Source organism: Lichtheimia ornata (genome assembly GCF_029851405.1).
Source record: "Lichtheimia ornata isolate CBS 291.66 chromosome Unknown scaffold00092, whole genome shotgun sequence".
In the NCBI taxonomy this organism is placed as follows: domain Eukaryota; kingdom Fungi; phylum Mucoromycota; class Mucoromycetes; order Mucorales; family Lichtheimiaceae; genus Lichtheimia; species Lichtheimia ornata.
This window is the reverse complement of record NW_026695412.1, coordinates 96,385-114,437: the sequence shown is the minus strand read 5'-3', so window position 1 is coordinate 114,437 and position 18,053 is coordinate 96,385. Positions and strand designations below refer to the sequence as shown.

At 43.6% G+C, this 18,053-nt stretch overlaps 7 protein-coding genes across 7 annotated transcripts; 4 read left to right on the top strand and 3 right to left on the bottom strand.

The window, feature by feature from the left end:
* Positions 1-2,939: 2,939 nt before the first annotated feature.
* Positions 2,940-4,469, bottom strand: O0I10_011533 (uncharacterized protein; the record flags this gene model as incomplete). The annotated part of the gene is made up of 3 exons (XM_058491498.1): positions 2,940-3,863; positions 3,935-4,015; positions 4,080-4,469. 3 exons carry the CDS (start codon positions 4,467-4,469, stop codon positions 2,940-2,942), a joined length of 1,395 nt encoding a protein of 464 aa, XP_058337773.1.
* A 379-nt stretch (positions 4,470-4,848) lies between these two features.
* On the bottom strand, positions 4,849-6,408 carry O0I10_011532 (uncharacterized protein; the record flags this gene model as incomplete). The annotated part of the gene is made up of 4 exons (XM_058491497.1): positions 4,849-5,600; positions 5,661-5,938; positions 6,002-6,095; positions 6,162-6,408. 4 exons carry the CDS (start codon positions 6,406-6,408, stop codon positions 4,849-4,851), a joined length of 1,371 nt encoding a protein of 456 aa, XP_058337772.1.
* Positions 6,409-6,647: 239 nt separating this feature from the next.
* O0I10_011531 (uncharacterized protein) lies at positions 6,648-8,086 on the bottom strand (the record flags this gene model as incomplete). Its single annotated transcript, XM_058491496.1, has 9 exons — positions 6,648-6,677; positions 6,748-6,915; positions 6,977-7,082; positions 7,142-7,223; positions 7,278-7,334; positions 7,403-7,532; positions 7,594-7,718; positions 7,776-7,846; positions 7,920-8,086. The coding sequence occupies 9 exons, from the start codon at positions 8,084-8,086 to the stop codon at positions 6,648-6,650; spliced, it is 936 nt and encodes a 311-aa protein (XP_058337771.1).
* A 1,061-nt stretch (positions 8,087-9,147) lies between these two features.
* O0I10_011530 (uncharacterized protein) lies at positions 9,148-10,419 on the top strand (the record flags this gene model as incomplete). The annotated part of the gene is made up of 3 exons (XM_058491495.1): positions 9,148-9,564; positions 9,625-9,795; positions 9,856-10,419. The coding sequence occupies 3 exons, from the start codon at positions 9,148-9,150 to the stop codon at positions 10,417-10,419; spliced, it is 1,152 nt and encodes a 383-aa protein (XP_058337770.1).
* A 236-nt stretch (positions 10,420-10,655) lies between these two features.
* On the top strand, positions 10,656-11,505 carry O0I10_011529 (dephospho-CoA kinase; the record flags this gene model as incomplete). Its single annotated transcript, XM_058491494.1, has 3 exons — positions 10,656-10,692; positions 10,750-11,113; positions 11,175-11,505. 3 exons carry the CDS (start codon positions 10,656-10,658, stop codon positions 11,503-11,505), a joined length of 732 nt encoding a protein of 243 aa, XP_058337769.1.
* Positions 11,506-11,625: 120 nt separating this feature from the next.
* Positions 11,626-12,590, top strand: O0I10_011528 (uncharacterized protein; the record flags this gene model as incomplete). The annotated part of the gene is made up of 5 exons (XM_058491493.1): positions 11,626-11,628; positions 11,692-11,801; positions 11,867-12,121; positions 12,190-12,402; positions 12,464-12,590. The coding sequence occupies 5 exons, from the start codon at positions 11,626-11,628 to the stop codon at positions 12,588-12,590; spliced, it is 708 nt and encodes a 235-aa protein (XP_058337768.1).
* Positions 12,591-13,271: 681 nt separating this feature from the next.
* Positions 13,272-17,899, top strand: O0I10_011527 (uncharacterized protein; the record flags this gene model as incomplete). Its single annotated transcript, XM_058491492.1, has 19 exons — positions 13,272-13,446; positions 13,501-13,642; positions 13,699-13,865; positions 13,932-14,130; positions 14,202-14,413; positions 14,482-14,594; positions 14,658-14,766; positions 14,825-15,039; positions 15,117-15,214; positions 15,278-15,352; positions 15,418-15,626; positions 15,691-15,773; positions 15,849-16,092; positions 16,154-16,403; positions 16,464-16,572; positions 16,635-16,744; positions 16,806-17,433; positions 17,492-17,608; positions 17,660-17,899. 19 exons carry the CDS (start codon positions 13,272-13,274, stop codon positions 17,897-17,899), a joined length of 3,495 nt encoding a protein of 1,164 aa, XP_058337767.1.
* Between the last annotated feature and the right edge of the window lie 154 nt (positions 17,900-18,053).

Sequence of the window (18,053 nt, the reverse complement as noted above, 5' to 3'; positions counted from 1 at the left end):
TGTGAAGGTACGTAAGTAAACAGCATCCAATAATGAAGGTGTGTCAATGTATGCATCACATTTGCATGTAGAAGAAAGTCGAGCTGCATAAACCAATTTGTATATGTAAAAAGATACATATACATATTGAATGAGTCACTCATCCTGAAACTCAATGGAGGGATCTCTTCACTTTTTCTCTTCTCAAGCTCATCCCACTTCCCACTCCTCCTTATTGTATCACAAAAGCCACGTACTTCTTGCATGACCGATACAGTAACCGGACCACCTTTATTATTCCATCTTCCAAGCAATAGTATGTAATCCACAAGCTAGCAACCTCCAACAAGCGTGTAATAAATAAACAATGCTTTATTTCATCTAGCTACTGTATCTTGCTACTGTACATTGCCACCACCATCGTCGTACGTAGTCGTCCTCCGTCATCATTCCTACTCGTACTCGTCACCAGTCGTCAATCTCATCCATCACACCAACATCCAAAAATACACAAGTTGAAAAGAATGGGATCTTGCAGGCTTCCTTTTGAATCTCGTTGTCGTCATCATTGTCATTGTTGTAGATGGGGTGATCATCGTAATCGTCATTGTTGTGAATGTGGAAATCATCGTAATCGTCGTCTCTACAAGTAAGAAAGCAGGCAAGTTAGACCATCTGGTACCGGAATGATGACGATTTGGTATACCGTTAGGTTATCCTCTCTAAGGAAGAAAGCAAATCAGAAGGAATTCACAAACCAAATCACCACCATACGAGCAACGTCGGGCGATCCCTTGTTCTTGAGAAAGCACTGCACGAATCACGCAAGGCCAGTTCGATCCATGGCAAGGAAGGACATCACTTACGTAGAGTCCAGGCTCATAGCTGTCCTCATTCATCCTCTCCAAAGAAAGAATGATCCCCAATCCAATCCTTCCAATCATTTCCCACCTCATGGAAAGAAATCCTCAAGGGAAAGAACGAGCCTATCACGAGAAGAGCGTGTTGGTTAAACACATTCACAAGCTGTTGCAAATCCCCTTTTACCTCAACACGGTGACCATGCTCTTCCAAAAACCCATCGTCGTTGACCCATCACCTCAATGCAGGCCTATAGAGTCCTGGACGCGTTCCAAGAAGCTTTTCCAGCACACTTGGCTAGTGCAGAGCGACGCAGCGACCACTTGGTACAGGCTGGGACTTGAACCCAAAGAGATGATGATGATGCCCCAAGTTGCATTGCCTGACCAAAGAAACCTATTCAATTCATTATTAGCACACACACACACACACAATAAACACCCTTTTCATTGTTTATTTCATTGTACTTGCCTTTTCCATATACACAAAGACCCGTTGTTGTTGGTTACTGGAAACCGAAAACCGTGGTGTAGTATAGTTGAGCCGAAACAAAACGCCAAACCAGCCAACGTCTTGAAACCAAACTTGCCCTCTATACAAGCTGACGCGTCAATGGAACCAATTCGGCTGCAACATTGGACTCTGAATGTACCTGTTGACACCAAGCATAGAGCGGGAATAGCAACGAGCAAAAGGAAGCAACAATATCGCCATGGCAACCACCAACCACCCACCACACTCATTCCCTAGCACTTGGGCACACTCCCTCCCTGACAAATGCATGTTCAGAACTGTATTAATACCTCACAACCAACAAGAGCACTCTTTAATAACACATTACCTTGATTGGAATGTCGTGAATGGGGTAAAAGCAGAGGAGGGAGAAAGAGAAGAGAAGCGTTGTCTCAAGTCGTGGAGCTACCGTTCCCAAGTTTAAATCCCCTACTTGCTATTACACTGAGGCCACTCAATGACCCTATACACACCATCCACCCAAACACACAACTCACTCATCCTTATCACACCCTCTTCCTCAATGATAGTTAAGAGATACCTTCAAATAAAAGGAATGAACTTTACATGTAGCGAAGGGTGTGTGCCATTTTACACTTTAGGTGATGATGATGATCCAACAACAGCCATTGCCTTACTGCCAGGTTAGCTTGAATCAAGAAAGTTAAATGATGGGCATGATGGGCTGGAGCAAGACAATCGTTCGTATGCATTGGATTGGACAACAAAGGTGAATGGGAGGAAGGGGCTATTAGTTGGCAGTTTACAAATAACTTTGCAATTTGATTCTTCTGATATTGGATGATGTTTTGTGTTTGAGTGTAACTCAACCAAATCCTCTCGGATCAAGAAAGTTGAAGGATGGGCATGCTGGGCAGGAGCAGGAGAATCGTTCACATGCATTGGATTGGGAAACAAAGCTGAATGGGAGGAATGGGCTATCAAGTGGCAGTTTACAAATAACTAACCAAATAGATTTTTCTGATTTTGGATGATACTTCTGTGTTTGAGCATAAGTCAATTAAATCCTCTCGAACCAAGAAAGTTGAAGGATGGAGATGATGGGCCGGAGCAGGGGAATCGTTCATATGCATTGGGTTGGACAACAAAGATGATTGGGAGGAAGGGCTATTAGCTGCCAGTTTAGGTATAATGATGCATTGATCAATAAGGTCTGGCATTGTGGTTCTTTACACAAAAACGCCCTTCCGCACCTTTGACTCTAGTAGTGTCCAGCTACTCGACAATGAACAAAGACCACCTTTCATATAGCATCATGATAAAAGGTAGCATACAAAACCGCCATGACGATGGCTACGAGCGATGACCATGGTGGCCAAGAGTTTACTATGTACATACTCAGTGGGACGTAGCTAACTAAATGTATGCATGTACATCTCATCCAATAATCACTGCTCGCTCAATGATCACCATAGACATCAAGAAGAAAGGAAAACAAAGACGCTTTTGATTGTGTGTTATTTACATATTTGTGCGATGCATAATAATCACGCAAAACGCACACAATGAAAGTGTATTGTATTCATGCAAGAACGCTTTTTGTGTACAAATAGGGTGGGGGGGTGTCATGTTGTGTCATTATCTTCTTCGCGCTTCCGCTTCATGCCCAATTGATCTTGAAAGGTGGCAGATGATGGTTGTGGTGGAATGGGTAATCCTTTGTCTCTACAACATTCTCTACAATACCATGGATCGATATCAACCTCGTAATTGGCAATAGGTGGCTCCGCACATAATTGATGAATGCCGAGATTGCAATTGTCGCAATAGAACATGTTGTTAATGTTGTCAATGATATCCGGTATTTGGCACACTTTGCACACTGTGTCATCCACATCCATTTCATCGTCGTATTCAACATCCTCATCCAGCAAGTAATCTTCCATGGTAATCACGCCACCTTCTTGTTCGGTTGGTGGATTCTCAGTAGTAGCAGCAGCAGCAGCAACCATTGTGCCATGCAATGATTGATCGACGAGTTCTCGGTTGGAATAGAAAAGGTATACAGGTCGGTATACACGAGATTGATCGCTTGGTTCTAGTACGCCTGATCCATCATCGGTTGGTGTTGTCACTCCACGAATATCAGCTAATGCCTGTGAAGAATGTATCCTTGTCTCTGCCGGCTTTGAGTCGTCATTGGCTTTGGCTTCAGAGATGACACGCCATACGGTGCCAGCATCATTGTAAATGTAGTCACGGATATAAAGACACCATTGCTCACCACCATGCACAGCTTGCATACTATCATCGTATCGTCGCATCAGTGCACCCATCAAACTGTAGTCAGCTGCCACACGTCGATGTTGTTCCAAATGCTGCTTTTGTTTGAATCGATCTCGTGCAAATTGCTCCAATCGTTTTTCAACAAGTTGACCAAGGCCTGCTACTTGGGATGAGGAGGCTGAAGATGATTCTGGTCCTGGATGTCGTCCTTCAAGGTATTTCATTGTGCCGCATAAAATTGAATCGATAGGGATGGGAGCTTTCTAGTTGGATCATGCCATACTTTATTATATTGCCATTCATTGTTACTCGATACATAGATCCATCCACATACCTCATGATAATAAAATAATCGCTTGTCCTGTAATGATGCCACATCTTTGGCGTACTTGATCTGCACTGCACCGCGTCTTGCCTATAAAAAGAGCACGCTCAATACAAAAGTAAAGCATAGACAACCCACTTGTATATATACATACCTCTTCTGTTAGCACTTGTATATGCAAGTTGACAGGCTCACTCTTATCCACTGGATACGCGAGATCAAGACGATCCCAGTCTTCAAGAGAACCCACTGAGAGATCTTTCCACCACCACGAGTCTAATTGAGCGAGTGTTGGACCTGACGATGTGCTCGATTCGTTTGTAGACGCTGCGGGTGTGTTGTTGAGAGATTGTGCTTGATGTAAGCAGAACCGAAGTAAGCCGTCCAAATCCGATGTCTCGCCATATTGTTGTAGACCAGCGACAAGGATCCGAATAAGGGAATCGCCAGGGTTGTCGAGGTAATGTTGTGGAATCACATACAGCTGTAAAAGTATACGAGCAAGAAGTACACGGGGGATGCTACCCACGGCGAGTCCTTCCATAGCATAGGCAAACCCGAGAGGTTGTATGTAAGGAAAGTATTTAAAGCGATGGTGTTGCAGGAAAAGGTGTGTGTGTGCACACTCATATTTGTATGTATTTCATACCCAGATGAAATTGACTTATGCGGCTCGTGCACTGAAGAAGAACCTTGTCTTGGTGGTTCCTGTATTAGCTAATCCATATATGTTATCTATTGTTGTATCAAGATCCGCCATGGTCAACTTTTTTTTATAATGAAGCCCTGTGTTTTAAGTACATTCTCTAAAGATGTATGGGGGGTTGGGATGCCTCTTGATGTTTACAAAATGGGTGAATGAGTGGTACAGTTATGAAGAGAATAAGGGTGGTGTATGATGGTTTGTGTATGGTGATCGGACGTTACTCTTTCTTTGTGTTCTTTTTGGATAAAGGAGGACCGACAGGAGGTGGAGCAGTGGATGGATATTGTTGATGAAGAGGTGATGCGAGAGGAGCAGCAGCAGGTGCAGCGTCAGCAAGGCCTACTGACATGGCTGCAACATTAGGTTGGGGTGGTAAAGGTGTAGTCGTCGTTGTAGTGGTAGTTTGTGGAGGTGGTGAAGGCGTTGCTGCTGCAGCTGCTGATGTTCGGTAATTCATGCCAATGTTGCTATGTTGAAAAGCTGGTGTATAAAAATAGCCCGTTTGCTGTTGAGCTTGATTCATTTTGATGCGTGTACGTGCTCCAGATTCAGATTCCACTTGAACACATACTTCCTTGAGACCATCAATATGGCTCATCAAGAATTCAGAGACGCGTCGTCGTACATCTTGAAGGTCGCTGCCATCTTTAGCTTGGATATGAATCGATCCCACCATCGTCTCCGCTTCATTAGGCCAAAATCGGGGCTGATGCACACTTGCAATGCCATCCAATTGTCCAAGCTCGTTCAAGGTACCCTCCACCTGATACACTTTGTTGTCCTCCAATTCCAACATCAATACTGCACCCGATTGCTTGATAAGGGGGATCACTGAAAGCACAATAAGGATAGCAATAAACAAAGATGCAATGGGATCAAAGCCGGTCCATCCGAACCATTGGATCAATAATGTCGACACAATGACGCCCACAGATCCAAGCGTATCAGCAAGAATATGCAAAAACACACCTACCACATCTATTTAGTCATCTCCACTTGAAATTCCTCATCTGCTTGATCCAAATTTACCTTGCATATTTGCGCTATGACCATGACCATGATCGTGTCCATGATGATGATGATGATCGTGTCCACCATGACTATGGCCGTGTGCATGTCCGTGATTGAATGCAAAGATACCCACGAGATTGACAACCAAGCCGACAAAGCTGACGAGTAATAATCGTTGCGTGTTCATTTCTGGGGGATCAATAATACGTTCGATACCTTCGACGACAATGGATACTGAAATGAGAACAAGGAATACGCCGTTAAAGTAGGCTGCCACCGTTTCGATTCGATTGTATCTACCCAATGCCCCATGCCCATGTTAGATCAAAGCCTTTTTCAGGTACCACATGGATACTTACCCATAAGAATAGCGTGGGTTAGGCGGCCATTTACTCATGACAGATGCGAAAAGACCTACAGCAAGGGCCAAGCAATCAAAGAACATGTGGATGGCTGTAACCAGGGGTGGGGCAAGTAAGTAACCATGGATAAGGTAAAATAAGCGACGCTATCCCATACCATCTGAAATAAGGCCTAGTGAATTGGTCCAAACGCCGTAAGCAAGTTGAACAAACATGTATGAAAGGTTGAGGAGCAAAAAGTAGAAAATCTGCTTTGAGTCTTGATTGTCAAGAATGATGCTGAGGGAGTGCTTGATGAAGCCAACAACGGACATGGATGAAGTGTCAAACGCCATGCTCTTTCCATATCCCAACTCGGCCGAGTCAGCGTGGGTCGGCAAGTCGAACACCGATGAAGAAAACATGTTCAAACTGGCAATGGAGGGGGGAGAGCAAAGAAGCCGCGTTACGACGACGTCCTGTTAAAAGTGATAATGGCAGTAGCTGCTGCTATTTTGAAACTCACGCACCACCACGGTTGCCACGTTCACGCTGATTTCTCCACATCCTTGTGCAACATGAGCATTAGCATTGATTGAGAGATGCCTTTATCTACTAACAATATTCCCTGTACAATAATGATATGATTTTATGCAATGGTACCCTAAATGAAGTATTCGATCTGATTCTCTTGCTACATAAAAAGAAACAACATCTCGTTTTAATGGGATTGCTACACATGTTGATATGATATGGACGCTGACCTTGAGTTGTGCTTGTTGTGGATTACGATCGTTTTCTGGTGCTGCATCGAATACATTGAAGAATCTTGATCCATCTACTCCCACTTCCAATATAGAAGCCAAGTTGCCGCATCTGTAACAATAGTTGGGTGCTGACCAGACCGTTGAGAGCTTATCATTGAATAACACCTGGTCAAGTAATTAGTAAATCCATGTCTGCTAATCCTTCTTCATCTCCTCTCCTATGTACCTGATATCCTGCATTACACAGCTGATGTGCTCGTAAAATATGACTCATGTTGTTCATATGAAGGAATCGATCAACCACAAGCGTGCCGAATGTATATCCCGCCCCGCTATTAATGATGATATGAGTTGCTGCTATTGTCATGGCATCACCATCCCCTGTACCTACCGAGCAGAAATGGCAAACTCTTCCTTGTCAGGATCCGGATCAGACCATACCAAATCAGCCATTGCACCTTCATGGGGTATTTCTAGGTAGCGATGTAAGTGATCCTTCAATCCTTCCATGAACGTTTTTACTCTACCTCGAAATCGATCAATGACCTTGATTTGATCCAAGACATGGATGGTGGGTGATAGACCTGCAGGAACCAATGTTAAAATCTCCTCCGAAAATGGAAATGGCTATATCCGCATGATCCAAACATACCACCATGTACACAAAAGATGCTGTTATCAATGACCACCGATAACGTTAAAAAGTCAAACATGTCGGTAAAGTATTGCCATACGCTATGGGATCCATATTTCCGCACACACTCGGTATAGAATCCATATGTCTAATATGCATACGTAAGAAAAAAAAAGGTCCCAAATAGAGGAGGGAAAGCATAGTAGTACCTGGGTCACCGCCCTGGATTCATGGTTACCACGCACAAGCTGTACGCGATCGGGGTATCGTAATTTGAGGCATGTAAGTAAGGAGATGGTTTCGACGCTGAATAATCCTCGATCCACATAATCGCCTATCGTACATGCAAATGAATGAATGCCCTTACATCCCCATCATACAAGTTACATACCAAGGAATAGGTAATTTGTGTCTGGACAATAGCCACCAATGCGAAATATCTCAATCAAGTCATAGTATTGCCTTAAAATCCAAAAAAAGACGATACATAAGCGCACTTCATCGACCAAGTTGTACTTATCATATAGAAGCTTACCCATGGATATCGCCCACTACTGTGACAGGTGCACCGATATGAACAACGTTGCTCTCACGCATCAAGAGTTCTTTGGTTCGTTCGCAAATCTCCTTGAGCACGCATTCAGCCAAGAGTTGCTTTTTGTATAACCGTTCAAGGCACGCGTCGAGATCGAGATTGACCATTGGGATCGCTGTTGTGGTGTGTGAAAGATAAACCAATCAAGGGGTTGAAGGTCAATGTAGATGAGATAGCGAGAATGGCGATCCTGAAAGGAGGGAAAGGGGGGGGGGGAGTGCAATAAAGAACAGAGGGTGCAAGAGAGAGAGAGCAAGACTGTGCGTGTGGTGGATATCAGTTGATTGATCATCATACTGGGAGGGTTGACGACCGCTATGCATACTCCGATAACTGCCATTGATACCTTACTCCAAGCTGTGGGTTCAACATCATGCTAGGTCACGTGTACACTACGTTCTATTAAAAGACACATTCACTGGTATCTGTTATCCTACTTGCTTATCTAATACATGTAAAGAGGAAAGGGCATCTTATTTTGACTATCGTTACCCATTTCTTTCCTGCGACATCATCCGCTATACGTATTACTGTATTGGTTGATCCCCTCCTAAGAATTTGATTATGGAAACAAGGTGATTAGCGCTGTGAAGATTTGGGTATGCATTAAGCCTGATCTCTTACATTAAACGATCGACCCAAATGAAAGTGTGCGTTGTTGTTGTTGAAATCAAAAGAAAACAATGAAACACCCAGGCTAGTTGGGTAGGCAATGAAGTGAGAAGCCCCCTTATATGGAAGATCTTTTTCGATTAAAGGTAAGAACTTGGTTTAAATACCATTCATGTTCATGGCGTGGGACGTGATTTCGTTGCAAACAAACTCATGCTATAAATGTAACTTCTAAAGTGGTCATTTTGTTGGGATTATGTGACAGCAGGATGCCGTCAATGTAGGGTAAGGATGTGCAGCATCGTATTTGTATGATCAGCATTGCAATGTTGGGAGTCTTCCCATTTTAAATGAGGAGTCATAGCTCAATAAACCACTTGATCCATTATGCACGTCTTATTGTCATGTGCAAAAGAGTAGGATTGGTAAACACAGATATACCCCACACACACGCACGCCGCTAGCTGAGTTACTATGTTGAGTAATCACATTCACTTGATTGAATCGGCGAGAGGAGGGATTGGTGCAACTCAGGCTTTCTCTCTTTCCTTTGACAATGACTAACGACGATTCCAACCAATCTAATGGCACATTGCCTGCACAACCTCCTACTCCTTCTACACCACAACAGGCACCAACAGATACAAAGCCTACACCTCCTCCTCCTGCTACTACTACTACCACCACCACAACAACAGCCAAGCCAGCGGTTCCCGCCCCAGCACAAGCACCACCAGCAGCAACTAATGATCCCTTACGAGAGGACATGTTGAAGAATGCTGTGTCTTTCCTTTCTTCACCCAACGTACGCTCTGCTGATACCGCCAAGAAGGTTGCATTTTTACGACAAAAGGGTCTCACTCAACCTGAAATCGAAGAAGCTTTCAAACGTGTTGGCGAGAGTGGTGCTGCTGCTACTACTACTACTGCTACCACCACCACAGCTCCAGCATCAACAGTGGTACGATCACAGGTAGGTAAAAGTAGATGGATCATGTGATTTTTTATTCAAGTTGGTTGGTTGGTTGAATAGCCTGTTGCAGCACCAAGCCGTCCCCCTGTTCCTCCGCGAGTACATACTCAAGTTGTGTATTATCCTGTACCTCCCCCTGAGCCAATGCCTTTGCAAAAACTCGTCGGCCTTGCTGTATTATTTGGATTTGGTGCTGTGGGTCTCTCAGCTGCAATCTTGCGTGTGATCAAGGTAAAGCTTAGAATCAATGAATGGAGGTCCGTGTACTTACATATATACACATCATTGTAGTATTTTATTCGACCCATCTTCAAGTCCATTGCCGACTATCAGAGCAATCGTTACAAGGAAAGAAGCGTTGGATTCAAATCATTGCATGAGAAGCTCTTGAAGGAGGCTGGAAAGGATAAGGAGGGTGATGATCAAGAAGAAGAAGGTGAAAAAGAAGACAACCAAGAGAGCAAGGAAGGAGAAAAAGAGGCTTCGACCACGCCCAGCAAACCTTTGGATCAATTGGGTGAGAAGCATCAAGTCATGTCGGATACGCTTTCACGTTTGGTGAATATGGCTCAAGATCGTGTGCAGGCACTCAAGGACAATAAGCCATATAGCGGTTTGCGTGATGGGTTGTCAAGTTTGCGATCGACGCTCGAGGATTCAAATGATACCTACTCTTCTTATTCACCTTATGCATCGTATGGATTTGGTCGCAGCTCAGGCTCTCAAGATTCACCTGCTGTGCAAGGATTCAAGAGCGAGATCCGTAGCTTCAAGGGCATGTTACTCAACCGCCGTAATTTCCCTATGGTAAACACAAGTCGACCTTCTTCTCCATCCACTGCCACTGCCCAGTAAAAAGTTTTACCCTATTTAACCTAGAATTGTCCATGTGTGTGTGTGTGTGTGTGAATAATACTTTTATCATGTTGAAAAAAGATGTTTATTGGAATCAATGGAGGGAAAAGGGGAAATGGGCATTGTTAATGCCATGAGCATCGGAGCAACTTGGTCCCCATTGCTGACATAGCGCTATTCCCCCCAATTTTACATTATCAAGGCACCCGCCACTCTCTCTCTCTTACTTTCCAATAATGAAGTTGATAGGCTTAACAGGCGGTATTGCTTCTGGTAACTATTCAAGAGGAAGAGTCCCTCTCCCTTTTTATTCACCCAATGTCTTTTCAGGCAAATCGACTGTGTCTCGACTCCTCCAAGAACATGAGATCCCCATCATTGATGCTGACAAGATTGCACGTCAAGTAGTAGAACCTGGTCGTTCTGCCAACAAGCTTATCCGCAAACACTTTGGAGATGATGTTTTTCTTCCTGACGGCAATATTGATCGACCGAAACTCGGCCAAGTGATATTTGGAGACCCTGCTAAGCGAAAGGTCTTGAATCAATGCACACACCCAGCAGTACGCAAAGAGATGCTTAAGCAAGCGTTCCTTTATTGGATCAAAGGCGCCGATGTGGTGGTTCTTGATGTTCCTTTGTTATTTGAAAGTGGGATGGATAAACTTGTGGGTACAACAGTGGTTGTTTATTGGTAAGCATTTCAAACTATCATGCAAGAAAAAGATGACTAAATCTATCTATATACCTACTAGCTCTGAAGTATTACAACTACAACGATTGATGAAACGAGATGGGATCAATGAGGATGCTGCAGCACAACGTATACGATCACAAATGGCCCTTAACGACAAGGTATCCAAGGCTGATGTGGTGATTGATAATTCCAGCGACCTATCTCAATTAGAAGTACAAGTGAAGAACCTCATTCAGCGTATTCGACCCTCCACATTGACATGGATGCTTGAGTATGTCGGTCCTCCTGCTATCATTGCTGGTCTTGCTGTAGCTGCCAAGTTGTATTTACCACGAGTATTATTGTATGTGGGTGATGTCATTGCAAAGAAACGGGCTGGTCTCGCATAACGAATAAAGAAATGGATACACGCACACACCGCACAAAGGGATTTCTTTTGAGTGAATTAGACATCCGCTGTATTTTACACCTCTTCCTTTTACACTTACACTTACACAGCTCCGTTCAATATGGTACATTGCAAACCAAATGACGCTAGATTGGCTCCCATGCTTACATCCATACTCGATTCATAGACTACCGCCGCTCGTCCAACTTGGGATCCAGCCCGTGGCAACGATAGCAAAGCACCTAGTTTCCAATACAGCTCTCGCGATCTTGCTGCTCACACAAAGCTCAAATTCAGGCAAGTGTTGCCATGGCGATTCCTACCACCCCCAACCTTGTTTGTATTAACGAGTTTATATATAGACAACCTGGTCAGGGTACCACGGACGAGATTGGTGATCGTGAACGATTGATTGCCGAGTTGCGTTCAGCCGAACAAGAATACTATGAAAACAAGGACAAGGAAGGAGACGACCGACAAGATCAAAAGATGATTGGTGGTCCCTCTGCTGATGAAGTGGATGCTCGACGTCAACAATTAATGGAAGAAGCTGAAAAGATGGCACAACTGGATAAAGATGCAAGTGATAGCGAAAGCGATAGTGGAGGGAGTAGTAGGTAAGTATAGATCATCGATTGGGTTGTATTCGAATGACTTGTTTTCACTGACACATGGCACTTTATAGTGACGAATCGGATGAATCAGACGACGACGAAGACAATACGGCAGAGTTATTAGCAACGTTACAAAAGATTCGTCGAGAACGCGCAGAAGAAAAAGAACGACAGGAACGTGAACGACTTGAACAAGAAGAAGCTCAACGTGAAGAAGAAGCCATGACTGGTAACCCGCTATTGAACATTGGCGATGAAAAGCGAGACTTTAGCGTAAAGAGACGGTAAGAAGGACACTCGAATGGAGATGGGTGACATGTTACTTACCTTTTTCTTTTTACTTAGCTGGGATGATGATGTGATCTTCAAGAATCAAGCCCGTGGTACCGAAGATAGATCCAAAAAGCGTTTTGTTAACGACATGTTGCGTTCTGATTTCCATCGTCGCTTCCTTACAAAGTACATCCATTAAGCATCCCTTTTTACATATCTTCCCAATAAACTCAATTTGTGCTTCATTCATGATGCGTCACTTGTACTTACCATGGAAAGAAGGGATGTATTCTACTAACAAATGTGGATGGATATGGGCTCTCCCGTGTTGTATGCAAAGGATCATTAGTGCTCAACGATTGGTGGTTCGGCAAGATCAAAGCTACAATAACAAAACCGGATAAGACGTTCCTCATTTACTTGACCCATTCATGGCCATGATTTATCAATAGTATGTTCTCCACGACATGGCAGTGATAGATTACCGATTTCTCTTTATACAAGTCTTAAGAAGAATGAGACATTGGATTTTTTTATTTGAAAGTAGTAGACACAATCTTCTAGCAGTGTACCAATTGAACATAAAGCTCGAATACCGCAAAAGCAATAACGCTGTATGATAACCATAGCTTGGGCGATGGGAGCCATACGTAAAAGGAAACGACACTGACATTGTTACACCAAGGGGTGGCACAGCTTTGGGGTCTGATTTATGCCGATGATTGAAGCTGCTGGTGATGGTGGTCCTGTCATTGAAATACAACTGCGGCAACGCGTGATCCTAAATTTGCATTGCTTCCCCGTGTGTTGACTTTAAACTTGCAGTTGCATCATGCAGTTACTGGTATGCTCTTCTCTTCTTCTTCTTCTACACCTTCCAATGACTAACTTGGATCTCACTTGCAACAACCCCCAGAGCAACGGCATTGACGGCGACATTGACACTTGCAAGACACGAAGATCGCGTCGTAATGTTGAACCCATCGATTGGGGATCGCCCAACATGACAACTTTCGGGCCTGAAAACAAGCAAGGAAAGTCTGTATTGACGGATGGTACGTTTCATAGAGTGGTATTGATGGGTCTATCACTGATCCTTTTGCATATAGCCATGTGGATAGCCATGGAGGAAATGTCAACCGTGGAGGAGGATACGATCGAGCAAAAGTGCTTTCACTGGGAAATCGACAATTGGAGCAATTTACCACCTGAGGCGCGTGGACCTGTATTCCAAGTGGGTGGCCATGAATGGTACATATTATTATGATGCGTGTATGTTTTTCATTCATGCTAACATTAATGCATAGGAATCTTCTCTTGTTTCCTCGAGGCAATCAAGGCTTTTTCTCTCATGTCTCCGTGTATCTCGAATTGACCAATGCCAAAGACGCCTATCATCCCAATCAGCATGCATGTGCTCAGTATGTCATTCTTGTATCATCCATGTCCGATCCCACCAACTACTATTGCAAACGTAAGTGATGATGATGATCAATCGACTTTATATGTATACATTCGCTTATCGTACACATGAATGTAGCTGGTTCGGGTCGTTTCTCAAATTACTCAAAGGATTGGGGATTCAATGACTTTTTGCCTCATGAACGCCTGCTCTCATTCAAAGACGATAAGGAACACGTATCAGTACCTTTCTTGGAAAACGACCAAATCCGCTTTTCAGTCATTGTCAACGTGTTGCGTGATCCCACGGGTGTATTATGGCTGACAGACTTTGAAAAGTAAGTGGATCGGATGTGAGCGAGGGTGAAAGCGGCTTTATTTGACATGCCTTGCTCTTTTTCTTCTTTAGCTACGATTCAAGGGAGCATACAGGCTTTGTTGGATTAAGGAACCAAGGTGCCACTTGTTACATGAATTCGCTCTTCCAATCGCTCTATTGCACCAATGCATTCCGCAAAGCCGTCTATCAGATTCCCACCGAGAACGACAATCCTACGGATAGCATCGCTCTATCAATGCAACGTCTCTTTCACAATCTTCAATTCTCAAACAATGCCGTAGGTAAGTCAACATCATCAATCATTCTGTTTTCTCAGGGTGCTTTGTGTTCTAATAAGATAATCCTATAGACACGGTGGAAGTGACAAAGTCCTTCAAATGGAATTCACTGGATACGCTAATGCAACACGATGTTCAAGAATTCAATCGCCTTCTTCAAGACAAATTGGAGGAAAAAATGATGGTATGTACTAGCATCAGGATCAAGGTACAATATTCGCTCATGCTGACAATCGCTATTTCATAGGGTACTCCCGCGGATGGTGCTATCAGAAGACTTTTTGTTGGACGCATGACAAGCTATATCAGGTGCATCAATGTTGATTACCAGTCAAATCATTCGGAGGACTATTATGGTAAGCAAAGTGTTCATGAGTGCTAAAAGTCAATACACTAAAAGCCCCTCTTTTGCAGATATACAATTGAATGTCAAAGGTTGCAAGGATCTGGAAGAGTCTTTCAAGGACTATGTGGCTGAGGAAACCATGGATGGTGACAACAAGTACATGGCGGGAGACCATGGATTACAAGATGCAAAGAAAGGAGTGACCTTTGAATCTTTCCCACCTGTGCTCCACCTGCAACTAAAACGATTCGAGTATGACATGAGACGGGATGCCATGGTCAAGGTACGTAATGACAAAAGAAAGGTGGGGGCAAGAGCTGGATGAGATTCTTATTGGCTGGTTGATGTATATATGCATAGATCAACGATCGGCATGAATTTCCTCTCAATATCGACTTGGAACCTTATTTGTCCCCAAATGCAGATCGATCATCGCCACATACTTATGCACTACACGGGTAAGAGGTTGAGTAGAGAGGCTCTAATCAAGGTTGTTTGCTTATATCTTCATTCGTTTATAGCGTGCTTGTGCATTCTGGGAATGTGAGCAGTGGTCACTACTTTGCTTTCCTAAAGCCAACCAAGGATGAAACATGGTATGTATATTGCATTGATTCATTGTTGTTACATGAACCTCCTCTCACAATGAATCATGGTGTAGGCTAAAATTTGACGACGAACGCGTTACACGTGCTACGCTTGATCATGTCTTGGAAAACAATTATGGAAATCAGACACCCTTTGGTGGTTATTTCAACTTCCAGACCCTCCGGCGATCTTCCAATGCGTATATGCTGGTTTATATCCGTGAATGCATGGTGGATGATATTTTGGACGCGGTTGACAATTGTGACATACCACAGCATCTATGTAAGTATCGGGTGTGTTTTGATGGCGTTTATGATACTCTCTGCTTATGTAAACATGTGAACAGGGAAACGATTGAAAGAGGAGGAAATGCTATGGCAAGAAGCACAAAGAAGACGAGAAGCTCAACAACTCTACTTGAACGCCAACGTATGTCATTTCAATCTTCAACATTCTCCTACTACTACTAGCAAGTACTCAATCATGCGATTTTTATCCATGTAGGTTTATTCGTCAGTTTCATTTGACATCAATAAGCAGCATGGAATCATCAATGAGCGTCATCCTGGTCCTATCTCGATGTCGATGCCGGTGCGAAAAGATGAGCTGTACCATGACTTTAAGAACGAGATTGCAAAGGGCTTCTATATGCCTACTTCAGAAATCAAGCTGTGGTCGCTTATTACTCGATGCAACAAGACACTTCGCCCCGAGAGATGCATTGACAATGTAGCCAACAGCGATACCAGTAAGTAATTACAACACCTTGGCAACTACATTGCACCCCTTCTAAGTATTGGTGTTTATAGGAGTGGAGGAATTGATGCAATACATGACCGGCGATTCTCTTTCTCTTTATGTCGAATTTACAAAAGAGTATGAACCGATGCCTAGTGCAATTGCACGCCCGTGGCTGTATAGCATGGCCGATGATGAAGACGAAGATCATGATTACGATTTTATCAAGTTTTCGAAGGACACTATCTCCACCCAGCCAAAGGACGACAACCCTATGCTTCTATTCATCAAAAGCTTTATTCCTGAAAGCCAAGAACTACAGTAAGTATTCTATACCTTGCATGCTATACGTGCTGGATGATGACTAATTGAAAAACAAAGCGCTCGAGGTACCATGCATGCTTACAAGCATCAAAAGATCGAGTCTGTCATGGAACGTATACGAAGTTTGGCGTACTTTTATCCTTCGACCCCTTTGGCTCTTTATGAGGTACGTGTATAATGCATACAAACGAACGTTTACAGTATTGAGGTTATTAATGCAAGCTGTAGGAGGAATCTCCGTATGTTGTCAAGGCACTTCAAATAGACTCCACGTTTGGTGAATCTGGTATTGAAACGGGAGACATCATTTGTGTGCAAAAGCAGTTATCAGAACACGAGTAAGTGGCACGAGGTATGATGAATGGAGAAGGGTGTATTGATTTTTATGTATGATTCTAGGATGGAGCATATGCGAGAAAGGGGATTGTGCCCTACGGCTCGGGAATACATCACCTATCTTGCGTACCAAGTTGATGTCACATTGCAGCCGCTGAATGGGCAAGAACAACAGCTCCCGGCGATCACGTTGTCCTTGTCATATACGACGAGCTATGAGGAAATTGTGGAGGAACTGGGCTATCATGCAAGGATGGATCCAAACTACGTGCTACTTTTTCGGCCTGGGCATGCAAAACGAGAAACGCAATGGGTCGCTATTAGACGTTATGAAGGATGCACTTTGCAGGACTTGTTGACTTTTGCCGATCCACAACAACCTTGCTTGGGATATCAATTGCTGGACATCACCTTGGATGAATATGAATCGCAGCGGCTAATCAGCGTCATCATTTGCAAGGAAAACCTAGCCGTCAACAATACCCATACCGTCAAAGTTACCACGCCGAGATCAGTATCCTTTCGTGAGCTTTGGGATCAACTCACATTGGAGTCCAACCATGACCTAACAAACTATACCGGCAAAGTGCGCTTTGTCGTGGCCATCCACCACCGTTTTTACGAGGCCTTTACAATGGATGATTTGATTGCTTACGTTCCGGAAGGAGACAAGTACCAGATCTATGCAGAGGTTGTATTATTATCACTACGACATCCAACAACGTGTACTCATTTGCTTCATCATGTAGCCTATACCGGAGGATGAACAAAACGTGGAACCGGACAATGTATTGATCCCCGTATTTCATTATGATGGCGACATCCACCACAACCACTCGATCCCTTTCCAGCTTATGATTAAAAAGGTAATGCATTGTATAGCAGGGATTTCATTGTACTCATGCAACCAATTTTAGGGTGAATTGTTTTCTGATACCAAAAAGCGACTACAAGCACGAACCGGATTGACCAACGAAGAATGGGGCAAGGTCAAGTGCTTCTTTGTACAAGACGACGTTGTGATAGAAGAATTGAAAGACAATGACAAGCTCTCTGATCGACCATATACTCCACTAAACGAACCAGCCCTCGGCTTGAACCACCCTGAAAGGACATTCAAACCCATATTCCAAAGACCACTTCGCATTCAAGGTTGACCCTACACAGTACATAGGACCAATTGTACATTGCAGATAGCACAATTCAAAGTCAAAAGCATGTAGCTCTTTATATTACTTTTCGATTGCATATAAAACAACAAAAGATTAGCGGTCCGGAATTGCTCGCTTCGCTCGTAATTTTATGTGGAAG